Source organism: Neopelma chrysocephalum, unplaced genomic scaffold (assembly GCF_003984885.1).
Source record: "Neopelma chrysocephalum unplaced genomic scaffold, ASM398488v2 Primary Assembly neopelma1_72, whole genome shotgun sequence".
NCBI classification, from domain to species: Eukaryota; Metazoa; Chordata; class Aves; order Passeriformes; family Pipridae; genus Neopelma; species Neopelma chrysocephalum.
Genome location: NW_020897732.1, coordinates 8,794,845 through 8,811,210, shown reverse-complemented (window position 1 = coordinate 8,811,210; position 16,366 = coordinate 8,794,845). Strand labels below are relative to the sequence as shown.

General features: G+C 40.3%; 1 protein-coding gene across 6 annotated transcripts in view; it reads left to right on the top strand.

Moving 5' to 3' along the window:
• Nucleotides 1-16,366, top strand: part of DPP6 (dipeptidyl peptidase like 6) — a 547,706-nt gene that overhangs the window by 506,069 nt on the left and 25,271 nt on the right. For all 6 annotated transcript variants that reach the window (XM_027686849.1, XM_027686850.1, XM_027686845.1 and 3 more), the window contains exons 13-16: nucleotides 430-537; nucleotides 1,120-1,211; nucleotides 2,983-3,030; nucleotides 5,125-5,243. In XM_027686849.1, coding sequence (XP_027542650.1) covers nucleotides 430-537; nucleotides 1,120-1,211; nucleotides 2,983-3,030; nucleotides 5,125-5,243 — 367 coding nt within the window. The remainder of the gene's footprint in view (nucleotides 1-429; nucleotides 538-1,119; nucleotides 1,212-2,982; nucleotides 3,031-5,124; nucleotides 5,244-16,366) is intronic.

Below are 16,366 nucleotides of genomic sequence, written 5' to 3'. Positions count from 1 at the left end.
CTGTTAGTTGTGTTTCCTCCAGGACAGGAACAAATCCATTCTTCCAGCAGAGTAAACAGGGTTTGTCATACTTGTGCCAGCAAGGTTCAAACAAGCTCTAAAGGCTGTATTCCAACTGCCCCAAGCAGTCAGCTGTGTATGTGTACTTTTGGCTTTGCAAATGAGAATTGACTTTATAGCAAAGAAACTCTCCTTGTTGCCTGTCTCCGTCTTCCCACAGCTGAAAAGTGTCTGCTTTCCCAGGAGCAAGAAGCAACAATCTTCAAAACTTTCTTCAGTTTTCAGTGGGCTTTCTGTTTGCCTCAGGTTGCTGTCAAGGAGCACTTTCTGTTTCACTGTGAATTAATTTCACCAGGGTTTGCAGTGCTGAGCAACTCCAAATACAATAAATGAACAGTAAAACAATCCTTAAATTTGCTGCTTATACAGAATGAAGAGCCGATTTTTTCCAAGGACGGTCGGAAGTTTTTCTTTGTCCGAGCCATTCCCCAGGGAGGACGTGGAAAGTTCTACCACATTGCCATGTCATCATCACAGGTAACTCACTCACTGCCACCTGAGGCAGACAGCAATGAAAAGCAGTATCTGTGCTTGTACCGGCAAGACTGGGAGGTGCAAATGTAGAAAGGTCTTGTGCATAAAAGAAAAAAAACCTTCAATGATGCTTTATTGGGCACGAGATAACATGAATTTACAAATTAAACACTCAGAAGAAAAAGGTCAACCAACTGTGTCTTTGCAAATATTATCATTGTTTTGATTTAGTTTTTTTTAATACCACCTCAGTTGTAAATGAATAAGTAAATCGCTGCCCTGCCAAAAAAAAATTAATTTGAAGCATGTGGGCATGCTGGATTAGAGGAAGGGGTTTGAAGCTGTTCTGTGCTGAATTCATATAATTATTTTCAGTGGAGTTATGGTTAAGATGATTCTGACTCCCCATTATTTCTATGCCTGCAGATTCACTGAAATAGCAGGTGGGGTGGTGGAAATTGCAGATGCAAGGTTTATTTTTCATGGGCAATGGAGTCAAAAGAGCTCTCTTCTTCAGAAGAGGAGCTGTGCTCAGGTATCTTCTTTTAAGAGTAAAGAAATCTAATATTCTTTTCTGTCTGGCAGCCCAACAGTAGCAGTGACAACTTACAGGCTATTACATCTGGCGATTGGGATGTGACAAAGATACTGGCATATGATGAAAAGAGGCATAAAATGTAAGTAAACGTTGGCCTGACAAATCAGTCTTCCCTTGTTTAGCCCTGGGCTGTGGGGTCAGTTACAACCATGCTGTGTATACATCTGAAATGTATGAGCATGAGGGGGAGATAAGAAAGCAGGAGAAGCTGTCTCCCTTTTGGCTTAACCTCTCACACCATTACATATATCTTGTGTTACTTTGATTTTATCTGTACAGTTCAAACCTCTCTTTCTGCAAATATTAAATATATTTGTGCAGAGGAGTAATTTCTTTTGCTGCAGCTTCTGAATTTAGCCTCTGAAGGAAAGAAGTCTGTTTTCATTGACCACCTAGATAGTCAGTTTTAGAAAGAATTCTTTGTTGACCTGCAAAAATATCCATGCATTAAGGGGGAAAAAAAGTATTTAGGTAGAATTATAAAAAACAAGCAAACAAAACAAACAAACAAAAACCAAAACAAAACCACAAAAAACCCCATCCTTCTTCACACCTGTCTTTTGTGCTTGTAAAATAACTTCTGTAAATATTCACTTTTTCAAATACACTTCAGGAAATTACATAATAAAATATTTGCAAGGCTTTCTGGAATCAAATAACATATAGATTCCTTTCCAGGCAAAGTTTCAGGTGAATGTGAGGTTCTCACCTCTGAGTTACTTAAGGTCACTGAAACTTGAGTAAAAAGTCTCTGGAATATAATAAACTTTGAGTGATCATTAAAAGCACAATGCTTCTTCAAGGTTTTGAATGCTCTCAATTGCCAATAACTCAGTACAATATAGAATCATAGAAACATAGAGTCATAGAATGGCTTGGGCTTGAAGGGACCTTAAAAATCATTTAGTTCCAACTCCCTACCTACCATGGGCAGGGACACCTTCCACTGAACCAGGTTGCTCAGAGCCCCCATCCAACCTGACCTTGAACACTTCCAGGAGTGGTCTAAGCAGCAAACTGGCACCAAAGTCTTATTTGCATTTTAACTGACCAGCCAAGCAGAAAACAACACGTACAGTTTGTGCAATCAAAGTGTGTGCCTAGGCAAGTGCAGCTCGTTGGAAACAGATCAGCAGGGATGAATACGCTTCCTGACGTTATTCACCCCATGGATGCTATATTCGTTCCTGTGGTCCATCCTTATTCATGTGAAATGTCATCTGGGGGATCAGTTCATCCCCACATATTGAACTGAGGTTGGCCACCTCCAGCAGCACCTCTGTATTGCCTTCAGAAGCCACTGCACAACAGGGCTTTGGGATAAACATCCAGAAAGGAGCTGACCACAGTCTCAGCACAAAATAAGGACAATGAAGTGTTCCTCTGCTTCATACTCTGCCTTCCTTTTTTAAGAGGACATTTCAATGGGTTTCATGTCAGGCTCTGGTTTGCTATTTAACTGAGCAAAGAATAGAAGGTGGTCAGAGTAAAAACTGGTTCTAAAAAAAAAAAAAACAAACCAAAACATGTTTAAAGGAAATTCTGAGCCGTAAATCTTAACGTAAAAATGTGGATGTCTTTCACTTATCCACTTGATCCTTCTTGGTTCACTGACAGGACCAGTTTAGGACCCAAACTTTTCCATGCTTGCTTTAACTTCAGTGCATTCTACAACATCCTTGCTTGAGCCTCTGCAGTGATGTGTCCCTCTCTATGTTTTTCTAATTCAGTTTAAAATTTTGCCTTTACAAGATCAGGAAAATGGTGATGTGAATGGAGATGTTGTTGCATGAGGTACTTCTAAACACACTTTTAATGATGCAATTGCCTTTTTGATTTTTCTCCCACAGTTATTTCCACAGCACAGAAGATTTACCAAGGAGGAGACATTTATACAGGTATGTGCCTTACTAACCTCACATACAGAATTTCCCATTTCTTCAGTCTTACACGAATCATTACATAAGCAATTGCAACAGAAGTTTTTGTCTTTAGTGGCATTGCAAGATCTTGCAGTGTGTCACTGGAATAGACAGAACAGTGTAACCATAGTGAACAAAGCTCTTGACATTTGGAAATGTTTTACATTTAGCAATTTTCTCATAGTAATGCAAATTTTAAATTGGTCTTAAGATTGACTGTCACAAAACTTTCCACACTTGAAAGAATTCAGAATTACATAAACTAATGGTATAAACTGTTCTTATACTTTCAGGTAGTGGTTTTCATGGAAATTTGATAGCAGCTCACCTCTTCCCAAAACTGAAAAGAATTAACAATGTGTTATGTTTTCAAACCTTTTTCTGCAGTTCCAGGAGAGTTCAGTATCCTCCCTAAGTGTTTGATGAGTCAAAGACTGCTTTATAATAAGCTATTGCTAGTGTAGCTATTGTGAAGTATTGTGGAAGCAGATTACAAAGGGGAGGAAACACCAACTTTTCAACAAACATTTTGGAATCATTATTCCACTTGTCCTATCTTTCTTCTCAGTCACCCTGCTGCCATCACAACATCTGCAATGAGGGGCAGAGTTGGCGATGGCATCGTTTGGTAAACAACAGTCAGTACAATTTCCTTCTCTCACATGGTATCATGCCTTTTTCTTTCCTCAGTGGGAAGGAAAATAGAGCAAACTAAATTACCTGTAGTTGAATTATTTTTCCCTTTTGAGGCCTCTATGCCTGTTCACTGCACTCCTCAGTTTTTTGAGAGTAGCTCAGCTCTGTGTTTATTTTCTTGAAGAAAATAAAAAATGTATATATCTTAACACTATTGAAATGAGAAGAAAATCTCACTTTAAAAACTGAGTCCAGACACAGCTGCTCAAGAGCTGCTGGCATGAGACAAAGTGCTTCCCACCCCTCCTTAGATTGGCATGAATCTCACCCTGGTGCCTCATCAGCCTCACCTCCCCACATAGGCAACAGAGAAAGAGATGCCCAAAATTTCAATGTCCTTGACCTCATCTTTAACCTTACTTTGATTACAGTGATCTTGGCCTCACTGCAGGGAGTCGGTTTCCTGTGCTGTAGTTTGTCTCTTGTCCCAACCCAAAGGCATCAGCCTTTGCATGTGTTCATTGACAGAGCTCCACTGGAGCACTGGCAGCTGATATCTGATGAAGATCCATTTAGAGCTTTTTTCCTTTTTTGTGTCTGATTTAGTAGATGTAAGTAGGATTTAAGTCAGAGGCACAATCTGAGCCTAAATAAGAACCCAAGATCTACTAATTTCAGTCTCTGTGGCCCTAAAAAGGTTGCTCAGCCCCATCTCTTGAAATGGTAGCAAAAAACACTCACCTGCTTTACAGTAATACTGGAAAGATCTATTAGTTAATATTCCTGAAGTTTGAGAATGCTGTAGTGGTGCAAAATGTTATTTATTAATATTTGCTAATGATCAGTAATCCATTCTTCTACACATAGTAGACTTTTAGAAGCACTTCTGAACATATGGACAGGCCACATTACCTTCTTCAGCAACAGATCCCTAAATACAATCTCTGCTTTCTGCTTGGATGCTGTAAGAGCTACTATTTAAACTGCAAAAAAAGCATTTAGCCTCTGAGGCAGAAACAAGCAAATCAGACCAGTGAGGCAACCAGTAAGAAACTTTAAAAAAGCAATTCCAGCTCTTTATTTTCTGTTATAAGTGTAGAAACACTGCTCCTTTGTTTCATGCCTTCATCCACCAAATTATGACTTCCTCTTGTGCAATTGCAACCATCATTTTCTTTTAAAAACTGCACTTTCCTTCAATACCACCTGACCTTGCAAAATGACATCAGTATCCATTTATATATTCTTCATTCAGGCAGGAGAAAAAAAAAAGCCATTACTGCTATTTAAACTCAACCAAATGGAAATGCTCTGTCTCTTACTAATGTTGGACACATTATATTCATACTCTCGTTCTGCAGTAAGGTTCAAGTAGTGTTGCTTTCAGACAACATTTGCTCAGTGACCTTCATGGACTTGTATTAACCTTTTCAGTGCAAGCACAAATGGAAACTTCAACAGGCGGTGCCTGTCCTGTGATCTGATTGAAAACTGCACTTATTTCAGTGCATCCTTCAGCCGCAATCTGGAATACTTCCTCCTGACATGTGAAGGTACGTTGGCTTCTGTTATTGCAGTTGTTGTGCCCAAGGGTAGGATTTAGAGCCAGCACTGATATCTTCAGACATCCTGTGTACCTGTGGGCAACTTTGAAAGACTGGCCATAAATATCTGGGTCACGTTGCTTTTGAAGCTTTACTCTTAATATTTTTCTTTCTTTTGTGTATTTTTATTTGTGACTACAAAGCAGGTGTTTGCAACCGTATTCTGTGCATGTGATTATTGAAGATAGAGGTACATTCCTCTAGACACTCCAAGAATCCTTATGTTAAAGTAATAGGAAATCTAGAGGACGTAAAACATCAGAAAGTTTATGAGAGAGAAGCCAGTGAGGTGAGATTGACTGTGGGTGACTGGGACTGAGTTCTAAACACATCAACCAATACTGTGGCAAAACAGGGGAATTCAAAGTAAGTTACAATGAGAAGACAGTTTGCCAAGAAAAGGCTGTTTACAGAAATGTGCCTAATGAACAGTGTGAGTACAAAATATCTAATGCTTACCTGCTCATTCATCATAAATTTACTTTAGCTTGGCATAATCTACAGGTCCAACAGAAATTTCCTGTGCTGAAAATGCCTGAGAATATCCAATAGGTTAAGGACAGAAGACATTTCAGGAGATGAACCATTAAAGTCAGTTTCCTCCAGCCCTGTTGGGACTAAATGCAGAACTCCATAGCATTTATTCCTATGTAATTTAATTCTGCTTAATTATCCTAAATTGCACACACAATGCACACACCCCAGTCATCTGGAACTGTGACTGAAGCTTCTCAGATGGCTGTGTGTCCTCTGAAACAGGACTTGAAAAGCAGGGAGCCATCAAGAAATGCCTTCTTTTCAACAGCTCAGGAGAGAAGAGGGTAGGTTTAGGTGGGATATTACAAAGCAATTCTTACCGTGAGGGTGGTGAGGCATTGGAACAGGGAGAAGCTGTGGATACCTCATCCAAGGCCAGGTTGGATGGGGCTCTGAGGAATCTAATCTAGTGGACTGCCCCTTCTCTGGCAAGTATCCATTACTGCCGGTAACTGTGGTGAACACCAAGGATAAAACAGGAATATCTGAGATGACAAAATGGGAAACAATTAAGATACAGTGGAGAAGTAGAATGACTAACGTAGTATCAAGCAAAACGTCTGGATTTGGACAATTGTAAAAACATGTTCTTCCCCTAAGAGAGAAGAACAGAGTGCGTGTTGGGGGCATTTAGAGGTATTAAAAAAATATCTGACAACACAGTACAGAAAAATAGCATTAAAAGTTCAATGCACTAATTAACTTAATGGGCTACCGTAAATCTGAATCCATAGTTATGGCAGACATACCCAGAGAGGTGTTGTTGGTCAATAAACATTCAGTTCTGTAGTAAATATTATTATATTTATGAAGTTTGTCCCTTTAAAAGAAAAACCTTGCATATCTTTCCTCTTGTTTTCGTTTCAAGAACAGCTGTCAGCAGCTACCAGAGATTGTGTCCATTTCCTTTGCACCAAGATAATTGTTTTACTGTAATTAGAAGCATTTGTCCATAACAAGATTAAGGTTTCTAAAGGATCTTATCAGCAGTTATGAGGTGATATGTTTTTGATTATGTTATATCTCATTCACAAAAACCTGCAACGATACCTGAAGAGATTGATGAATTGTATTAGTGTGTTCATTAATCCAGTACACAGGATAATGATTTTGCATAATAAACTGTGGGCCAGATTCTCATCTGCTGTAAACAATACCTCATTTATAAGGTCATTAGAGTTAGGTCTGTTTACATCTGCTGAATATATCTTTGTCTGAATTTTCATTATTCGGGACTAAATTCTCAGAGTGTAATGTCTTTATAACACAAATACAGAACAACTTGAGCTATGGAGCTAATGTCAGTGTCTCCATTCAGATACCTTTAAAAAATATGTATATTTGGGAAAATACAGAAAGCTTGGTAGGATTTCTATTTTCGGTGATTTTATAAAAATATCAAAACATTACATTTGGTGGAGTTATTCCTTATTTACATAACTGAGTGAGAGATCTTTCAATCCTCTTTGCTTTCAGGCAGTTTACAGGAACAGCATTTCATTTTAGCACTTTTTGCGTAGGACCCATCTAACCAGATGTCTGTTACGGGTACATTTAGAGCAGAGGCAGCTCCCTTTGGTTTCTGCTACAGCAGATGTGAGTCAGGTCAGTGGAAACATCTGTCCTGGATGAAGTGGTGACTTCTGGATAAAAATATCATCCCATCAGACTTCAGTCATGTAAATAGGTGTTATGGTTTGATGGAGAATCACTGGGATCCACTAATAGGAGAATTCCTTTTCCACAGCTCCTCAGACTGCTTAGCCAGAGCTTTTGCCTCACTTTCTCAGAGTATTATATGATTGATCATTAGTCATACTCTAGTAATTTTTCTATTAGCAGGAAATTCTATTTATTCATGTACACATATGACACATAGGTGGGAAAGCTGCTTGAATGAGGATGTATCAAGGAGTCCTGCCTATCAAGCAGGCAGAAAAGCAGCAGCCCACCAGGATAGCCAAGTGCTTGTTTTACAATGCCTGCTACCCAAGGGTTTCTGCCAGGAGTTCTCATCTCTGCTTCCCAGAAAAATTGATGCTGGAATTGATGCTGTTGACCAGGCAGTGGCAGACAGTTCCTGTTGCTGTTTCGTTCTTTCTTCTCCATCTACATTGTATAAAAGCAGCCAGAGCTCAGGTCTTGCTGTGCACTCTGTGACTACCTACAGAAATGTGTGTTTGTAGCAGTCACTGGTGTATGACTTTATGTCAGACTCGTATGTATCTTTGAAGGGGAGTAAACTATTTTACTGTGATCTGGCCTGTAATAGTTTAAAAATTTTTATTTTCTCAGCTCTCTACAGGACAAATGCATGGGCAAATATTTATGGCTTAAAAATAATTTCTGTGCTGGCAGAGACTGACCCCCACCATCCCTTGCTTTGTGACCTTCCATTGCAAATCTCACTGAGTTTAGAGACACAGACATGACTGTGGCTCAGATGAACTTCTCTAGAATGATGGCAAGGTTTGTAAGATTTGATTAAGCAATAGGTGCTTATAAAATAGTGATACTTAAATGAAAGGCAGGGGAAAGGGAAAATATCTATCTTTAAAAAAAAAAAAAGAACACTAAAAACCAAGAAAGGTCTGACATTGCTCGTTTTATCCCAAAGGTCAAGAGCTGGAAGTTTTCTGTTCACTCTTGTGGTACTTTGCCTTAAAAAATTTTTGCTGTCCTGCAGACTATGTTTAACAGCATTGCTGCCTGGCACAGGATGAAATGAGAAGAGTGTGCTATAATAAAAGGTAACCTCTCTTGAAAGAGAACAGTGTAATGCTTACTGTCAGGAGGCAACATTTATTGCAATCAGTCAGTCCCAGAAGGCTAGTTACCTTATTTTTCATCTAATTTTATATGCTCATGATTGAATTACTGTAGCAGGATATAAGGAAACATGATGCTTTACAGGCTGTTGGTAGATTATCTCCTCTAGACACTGTTGAAAAAGCAATATCTGCTGGACCAAGGTCACTCCTACTGTCACTTTCATCATAAAATATGGGTTTACACTTCTGCATCCTCTCATAAACCAGCCCAGGCACCTCCACTGATTCCTTCTAAAGATAAACAGAAATAGGATCTAAAGTAGTTTGTTACTTTACACATAAATTTAATTGGGTATTGGTTTTTCTCATCTGGAATGGGATGTAAAACTCAATTGCATAGAGAAAAGGATAACAAATTACAAGTGTGGGCTGTGGAAAGCAATTTATTCCTGTTTCTTCAGTGGGACTCAGACACATAGGGTGCAAGGCTGAATTACACGAGCCAGTAAAGCAGTACAGCCCATTTTTAGCTGATAGCTCCTTCTCCTCTGAAGGATGAAGCCTTGTCAATAACTACCACTGCAGCCAGCTGTGGAATGTTTCGGTATTTCCCTTTTACACGGGTGCACTCAGTCTTCAATGATTCCTTCCCTTGCTCCCCAGTGTAGCACTATTAAAACCTGAGTCCTAATGAGGTTGTCCAAAGAAAGGACGTGCCACCATTTCTGTTTTGCAGGATAACTGGTACTCTGACATTCCATGTAGCAGCTTTGGCTGCAGTGTCTTCACTCTCATAAAAAAATCTGTGAAATCACAAAGAATTTTGCTTGGACACACAGAACTGGCAAAGGTTTTCTGGAACCTGGAGTTCAAGTCCTCTGACACATGCATACATTACTGCAATTAATGCCATTTAATACACAGGGGGGGTGTTGTTCATGGAATGGCTACCAGGCTGCTAATTAAAGTTCTCCATAATCTTGGGTTATCAGGAAAGGATTAATAATTTTTAGGGATGTCACAAAGAAAATTGGTAGTTACATAGAGGGGAGAGGACTGTAACGAGGGCTAAGAGAAAACTATTGTCTCGTGCTTGGTGATAGAGAAGTGCCTTTGCCACTGCACTGTGTATTATCCTTCATTCAGTGACCAATTTGGGAAAAATCAGCTTTCACTTTGAGAAGGAACAACAATGTAACTGAACAGGAAACTCTGTCATTTTCTATAGATCTCAAATCCTTCCTACTTTTCCAGAAACAGCAAGATTGTTTTGTTTCAAAATACCATAAAATCACTACTGTTTATCCTGTCTCTTTGAAGATTATCTCTGCTGGAACCTGTGTTTGTAGCTGACTGGTATCCTTTACTGTCAGTATTGTGCAGGTCAAATGACTTTAAAGCTGTCTCTCTCTTTGGAGAAAAGAAAATAGGCTCTTCTAACAAAAATGTTGAAATATTTTCACTTGATTTGGATGTCCTCTCTGGCACTGTGGTTCTTGGTAGCTTAGCCTAGATGCTGTAAATCAGTAATAACAGGTAACAGGAATGAACTAATGTTTCCCTTTCCTAGCAGGTAACTCTACAGCTGTAGAGCAAAATTATGTGCAGTAACTGAGCTGTGCTTGATAAAATACCTGAAGAACCAACAGGAAAGGGATTTATCTGGGTACACATCTGCTTTGACAGCAATGACAACAACTCTGTAACTGCACTCCTGGCCCTGGATGCCTATAGGCCTGGGAAATCTTTAAAAATAGGATTTATAGGTCTTACGTCCTGCCAGATAAAATCATGTTTCAGTCCCATTCACAGATAACAAGTGGTGCAAAAGCACTGAACAGAAAAACTTAGCAATTTAAGGATCTCCTTTGAGAGTGATTCATACTAATGAAGAAGCAATGCAACCCAATTAGTGATAACTGAGTCAAGTTCCTCATGCCATTGTACATGTAACTCATTCTGTCTGTGGTTTTATGAGTTTTAAAGACAAGTGCTGCAAATTTATTCTTTATAGAGACAGCATGTAGCTATAAACTTCTCCGCTCCTTGAACTGTTTCTTGAGAATTTAATTATCTTCTTTCCTCCTTCTTGGTGGAAATATGATCTGGACATGGGAACACTTAGGAGCAATGCTTACTGCTCTCACTTAATAGGCTTAGGCTGAGCATTAAAAAGTCCTTTTGTTACTCTACATTTCTTTTATTTTCCAGATTTTTGTTAAAGTCAGCAAAGACTTTCACTACCAAGTTTCATCAAATGTTCTGGCTCTGCTTTGTGGCAGGTTGTCCTGACTTTGCTTTTGAATACATTTTAATGCCATATAATCTAGAGCAAAGTTCAGCCTTCCAGTATGGAGAGGTCTAAAAACCACATTTTAGAATCCTTTTAGGTATCTAGGTTGTTCTTCCCACTGATGTGGGCACAAGCAGAAGCTCCTGCCCACATGGATGATACAAGTCTGAAATGTACGATACTTCTGGAGTTTACCATATACAGAGAAATTTCTAGTGTGGGTGAATTCCTCAAAAGGAATTGAGTGAAATCATTGGATTAACACAAGGGCTCCTTTAGGAGAATGCATCAGCTCAGCATTTATGCTTGTTGGGACCAGGATCCAAACACAGGCTCATGTCCTTGATCAGAGCCACCTTTCTAAACCCAGTTAGTGATTGCTTACTAGCCCCTCTCCTGATATTTCTTTCGATAACATGGGAAGGGCTTTTTACTAAAAACCACTAGCCGACACTCTCGTGTGAAAGAACTTTTAAAGGAGGCTGGAGGTGGTCAGAAAAGTGGGAAAACTGGGTCATTAATGCTGCCTCATGTGCTGCATAGCCCAGTGCTGCACAGCATGAGATAAGCTCAGCCAGCAGCCGGGTGGGTGGGAACATCCTTTGAAGCACCAGCATCCAGCACCAGCACCACTGGCATAGCTCAGCTCAAGATTTAAGCCCCAGGATTATTTTTATTTTGCTTTTAAATGTGAACAAACATAAAATTCTGGGCATTGTTTCTATTATTGTGGCTATACTTAGATGCCATTACTGCATACGGACGTTGTCCTTTTTGAAGAGACGCAAATTTTGGAAAATCTCCTAGTATTTTATTCTCTGGTGGGCTTAGATGGGATTGAATGAATTGGATGGGCTTGAATGAATTCCAAAGAAAAGCTAAATTATAACCAATAAATCACATAGATTTGATGATGAATTTCACTAGCAAAGTAATGTTTCATTTTGCCCGTCTTCTTATGGATTCAGTTTGTACTTTTTGTAATGCTGAGTTTGGGGAATTTTTTCCCCTGAAAACCACATAAAATCCTAGAAGTATGAGTTTTAATCAATAAATATCTTCACAAAAATGTACAAGTTCTAGTATATCACTCGAGAAAATTTTGTCTGTCACATTCATCAAAAAAACAGGGGCTTCTACTGCTAAGGACTTACTTTATGAATAAAAGTCTGTGCCTTGGAAGAAATTTCATGAAGATCATGACATTTGTCTTTCACCCTGAGCAAATCAAATCCCATTTTTCCTCAGATTCTCCATCAAAATGGGAAAAACATGTCAAACAGACATTTCTGGCAGTAATTTGTGTATCTATGACTCTTTGAATAGTGATAGCTTAATATTATTTAGTATCTCAGGGTAATCCTATATTGATATTTATCAGGATACAGGAAGAGGAAATAGAAGTTTTATGGTTGGCAAAATAAATTCTGCACTAAATGTTTAATTTGAATTATGGAAAGACATAATAAGCCCTTTGCAACCTTTCCCCAGGTGATCATTTTCATGCTTTTACCAACTGGGGAGCAGAGGTACACCGAGAATTAGTGGTTTGCCTATGGACACATCTTGAGTTAAGTTATTATGACCCCCATTTCCTTCCTCATATTGCAAGACAGTACTCCAAGGAAAAGCAGCACAGGCTCCTGGAGCAGACCAGAAATGTGTCTCCTTCTGTAGCCTGTCTCCAGCAGTGGATGGTGCATAATTACCCTCTCCAGGATTTTTGCAATAATGTTCCCATCAGGGACATGTCTGCCCAGCTCCTGCAATAAGAGGTTGGTTCATGCCTTCAGGCAGGAGAATAATGAATCTCTTTCTACATCTTTCTCAGTTCCTTCATTTAGTCAGACCTTTTAACCTGTGCCATTTGGGCCAGACCTACCATCCCAGGAAAGCAATGGAAAATCTGGAGATGAGGATTTTTTTTTTTTTACTAACTATGGACAAGCAGCGGTCAGGAGCCGTAAATAGATGATTCACAAAGCAAAAGTTCATAAAGCAACATTTTACACCTAACTTCATTGCCCATATATTGTCTTACATATCATGTAGAAATCTTACAGCCTATCACAGTCTCATCAATAACATTCCTGGAACCAGATTGTAATTAGCAGTTGTTATCCTCAGGTAAACATCAGTGCAATCTATAATGAAAGTACACAGCTTAGCTCTTCCCCGGATATATTGGGCTATTTATGAACTATAAAACAGCTCAATATTTAGGCAAATATATCTGCAAAAAGTAGGTGGATTGCTTTCTTTTTTCCCCTTTCTATTACAAAATAATCATGGTTTTTATATAGCATTGTTGGCTTCTCTAAATCCTGAGTTGGGTGTGGACACCTACGATACATATACTTACAAACAGGTGGTTCTTATAATAGTTGTCTTAATTTGTTGATCCATATCTACACATGCACAGTTCCAAGACCCTTTTGGTAACAGTGGTCTGAGAAGTCCTAACCAGCTGCCAAGTACTAGTGAGGACACATGGGTTTGATTTTTTCCACTGTCACTACTCCTTTAGGGAACTCAACCAGGTCTTGTAATTCCAGCTTCCTTGAGGTATTGTGAAAATAAAGTCAATTTCTGACTGCAATGCTCAGATGGGCACTGACAATAAGGGGCATAGAGGCTCCCAGATGGATAAACTACCAGAGCAGTCTTGAAAGGTTCAGTGAATCTTCGGTCTGTTCACTTCAGAGAAACCTTCCAAGCAGAAACCCAGCTATTGGTATGCAGGAGAGCACTGCTGTAACAAAACCAGCATGTAAAGTGATTAAATCATATGGAGTGAAGAGTTAACAAGGCATGGCTGCAGACGTTTGCCGTTAGCTCAGAGCTCCACGCGAGGCGTTGTCTCATTAGCAATTCAATAACGAGCCTGTAATTACACCACAGGTCTTAATAACTGTGGGGCTATTCCTCCCAGGTGCTGGATGCTGCTAACTCCCAGCAGCTGCAGCAGGAGCTGGAGGCACCCACAGCAGCCCCTTGACATGTTGAGGGATGGGACTCTGCCAAGACCAGCTTCCCATGCCCCTGGAGCATCACTCAGTGCCTTTGGAGACAGGCAACGATCTCTTGGATGAGGGACTGGATTTTGAGTTACCACAGCAGTAAAGCAGCTATGAAAAGTATAATAACCCGTTTTGACTTAAAGTACATCATTATGTGTTACCTGTTTTCCCAGCACTGTGAGCGTGCCATGGTCTCGGGGAGACCAATGCAGCTGCAAGGGGGAATATCTTTCTGTGGCTTTTGGTGTGGAGGGTCCTTAGATGTGTATGCACTTTGCTCCTTCTGGGTGATATGGAAGCACTGAGCTTCTAAGAAGGATTTGAACAGGGAAAAAAAGGCATTTGCTTGTCAAACACTACTGGGATGGTGTTTAATTAGGACTGTTCTCTCTCCGTAACACCCAAGTTAAAATGGTAAAAACTCTTTTTCTTGCTTCTGGGAGATGAAGAAGCAGTTCCCATTTAACCTTCTCAGGTGACTACTCCTTGTGACTTAGGGCATCTCTGGTAGATGTCTGGGGAAAGCTTGTGGTTGTGCATGCAAATATCTCACTCCAGGGCCTGAAACAAACATTAAATGAACAGGAAGGAAATAAATACATTTAATCCCTACTTAGTTCAGTAGAAAGCCTGTTGCCTGGCAAGATTTCTGAAACGTGTGTTTAGTGTCAACTAATAATGTCATAAACCTGCCCATCATGGTAAGGGCAAAGCATCTTAGAGAGTCTCCAAATACTTCCTACTGAAATTCAAGGAAATGCTTTCTAAGTGCAGCTGGTCCTGCTAAGAGGGCCAGAGCTTGGCAGTTCAGGTGACTTTTGGTGAGGATCAAGATAAATTATGTTGTTGAGGTCTAAAGAGAGCTAATTAGATGCTGAAATAAGTATTAGCATAGAAAATGAGTTTTATTAACCAAGAGCCTATGGATAGAGAAGTGCAATAGGCACACCTTGGTTTAAATTTATGTGAAATGCTGATTCCTGGATTTTACCACTGGAATATGCCCCAGCTACAGGCTACAGCTCCATATAGTCACGTGAGTAGCTCTGAAGACTTCAGCCAAGGTTGAGAGCCAACTTTAAATACTTTCTTTACTGCAGGAACCATAAGCAATAACTCCCAGGTATTGACTGGGAGGAGGAGATTAAGGGGAAGGTTGTTTCTACCTGCTGTCCTGACAGATTGTGCCTTTCTGTGTCCCACCTCACCTTGCTGTGAAATGTAATAACCCCCTGAAAAGCACCTCATAGTATTTTTCCTCAGTACATCCTGGAGGAACAAAGCACTGTCTCTCCACAAGGACTGGAAGTCAAAGTCAGTGCTGCCATTGAAAGAGGCCGCTCCATCCTCTGTCCACCTCGGGAGCCTTTTCACCAATCTGATCCCTGTGCCACAAACAGGCTCACTCCAAGCTGGGCCCAGGAGCTTAACTGAATGAAAATTAAATATGACATTATTTCTTTCTTCTGGGATCAGTTCTAGAAGCTGCTCTGCTGCTTTACTGGATGATTGTACAAACATTTCTGATCTCGCAAGGGCGTGGGACATGCTGGGGTGGGACCAAGTGGCTGAGGTGGGGATGGGAATGCACAATTCAATGTTTTAGGGAGCCTGAGTGAGGATTTCATCATCACAGAAACACAGAACATCCTGAGTTGGAAGGGACCCACAAGGATTATTGAAATCAACTCTTGTCCCTGCACAGGACCACCACAAGAATCCTTTGGGAGTATTTTATGGGCCACCTCATGTCTGCAGCTTATTACTGCTGCATACCAGAGTAGAGTGGTACCTATAGTCCATATTATTATTAAAAAATAAAATATGGTTTTCATTTGTTGGCTCAGATTTAATTTAATGTTATTTTAGATCCTAGCAAATGTCTTAGTATACTGCAACAAATTTTTGCTACTTATTTCTTGATGTGAAGCTCATGGGGGTTCAGGTTTTCTGAACTATCTGAGCTGCCCTCGTCCTGATTCTGGGGTCTACAGCAAGGGGCAGAAAGCCAGTGTTTGACAACGCATGCTGTGGGTGTCTGAACATGGTGTTACCTGTCTGGCTAGAGCAGGACAGGCAATCCCCGAGAGGTGCTGTCCTTGTGCGACCACACAGTCCAGACATGCCAGCCAAAATACCCGTCTAACAAAATCCCAGATGCAGAAGAAACACGGAGGTAATGCTGAAGTGCAGCTAAATGTCCTGCAATGTGATAAGGGCCTCCAGGAGCCAGGCGTGACCCAGCCATGTGCCTGCAGGTCCCCGCCCGGCTGGATGCTAAATGAGCACAGCAGCGTGCTGGTGCCCCGAGGGCACTCCCTGTGGTTGCTCACATATTAGGTCGCTGGGTGACTGTTATCTGTTGTGACCAGAGCGGTTTCCCATACAAGGATGATTACCACAACGCTTGGGGTTTTGTATACCCAGTAGCGGGAGGCTGTAATTAGTGCT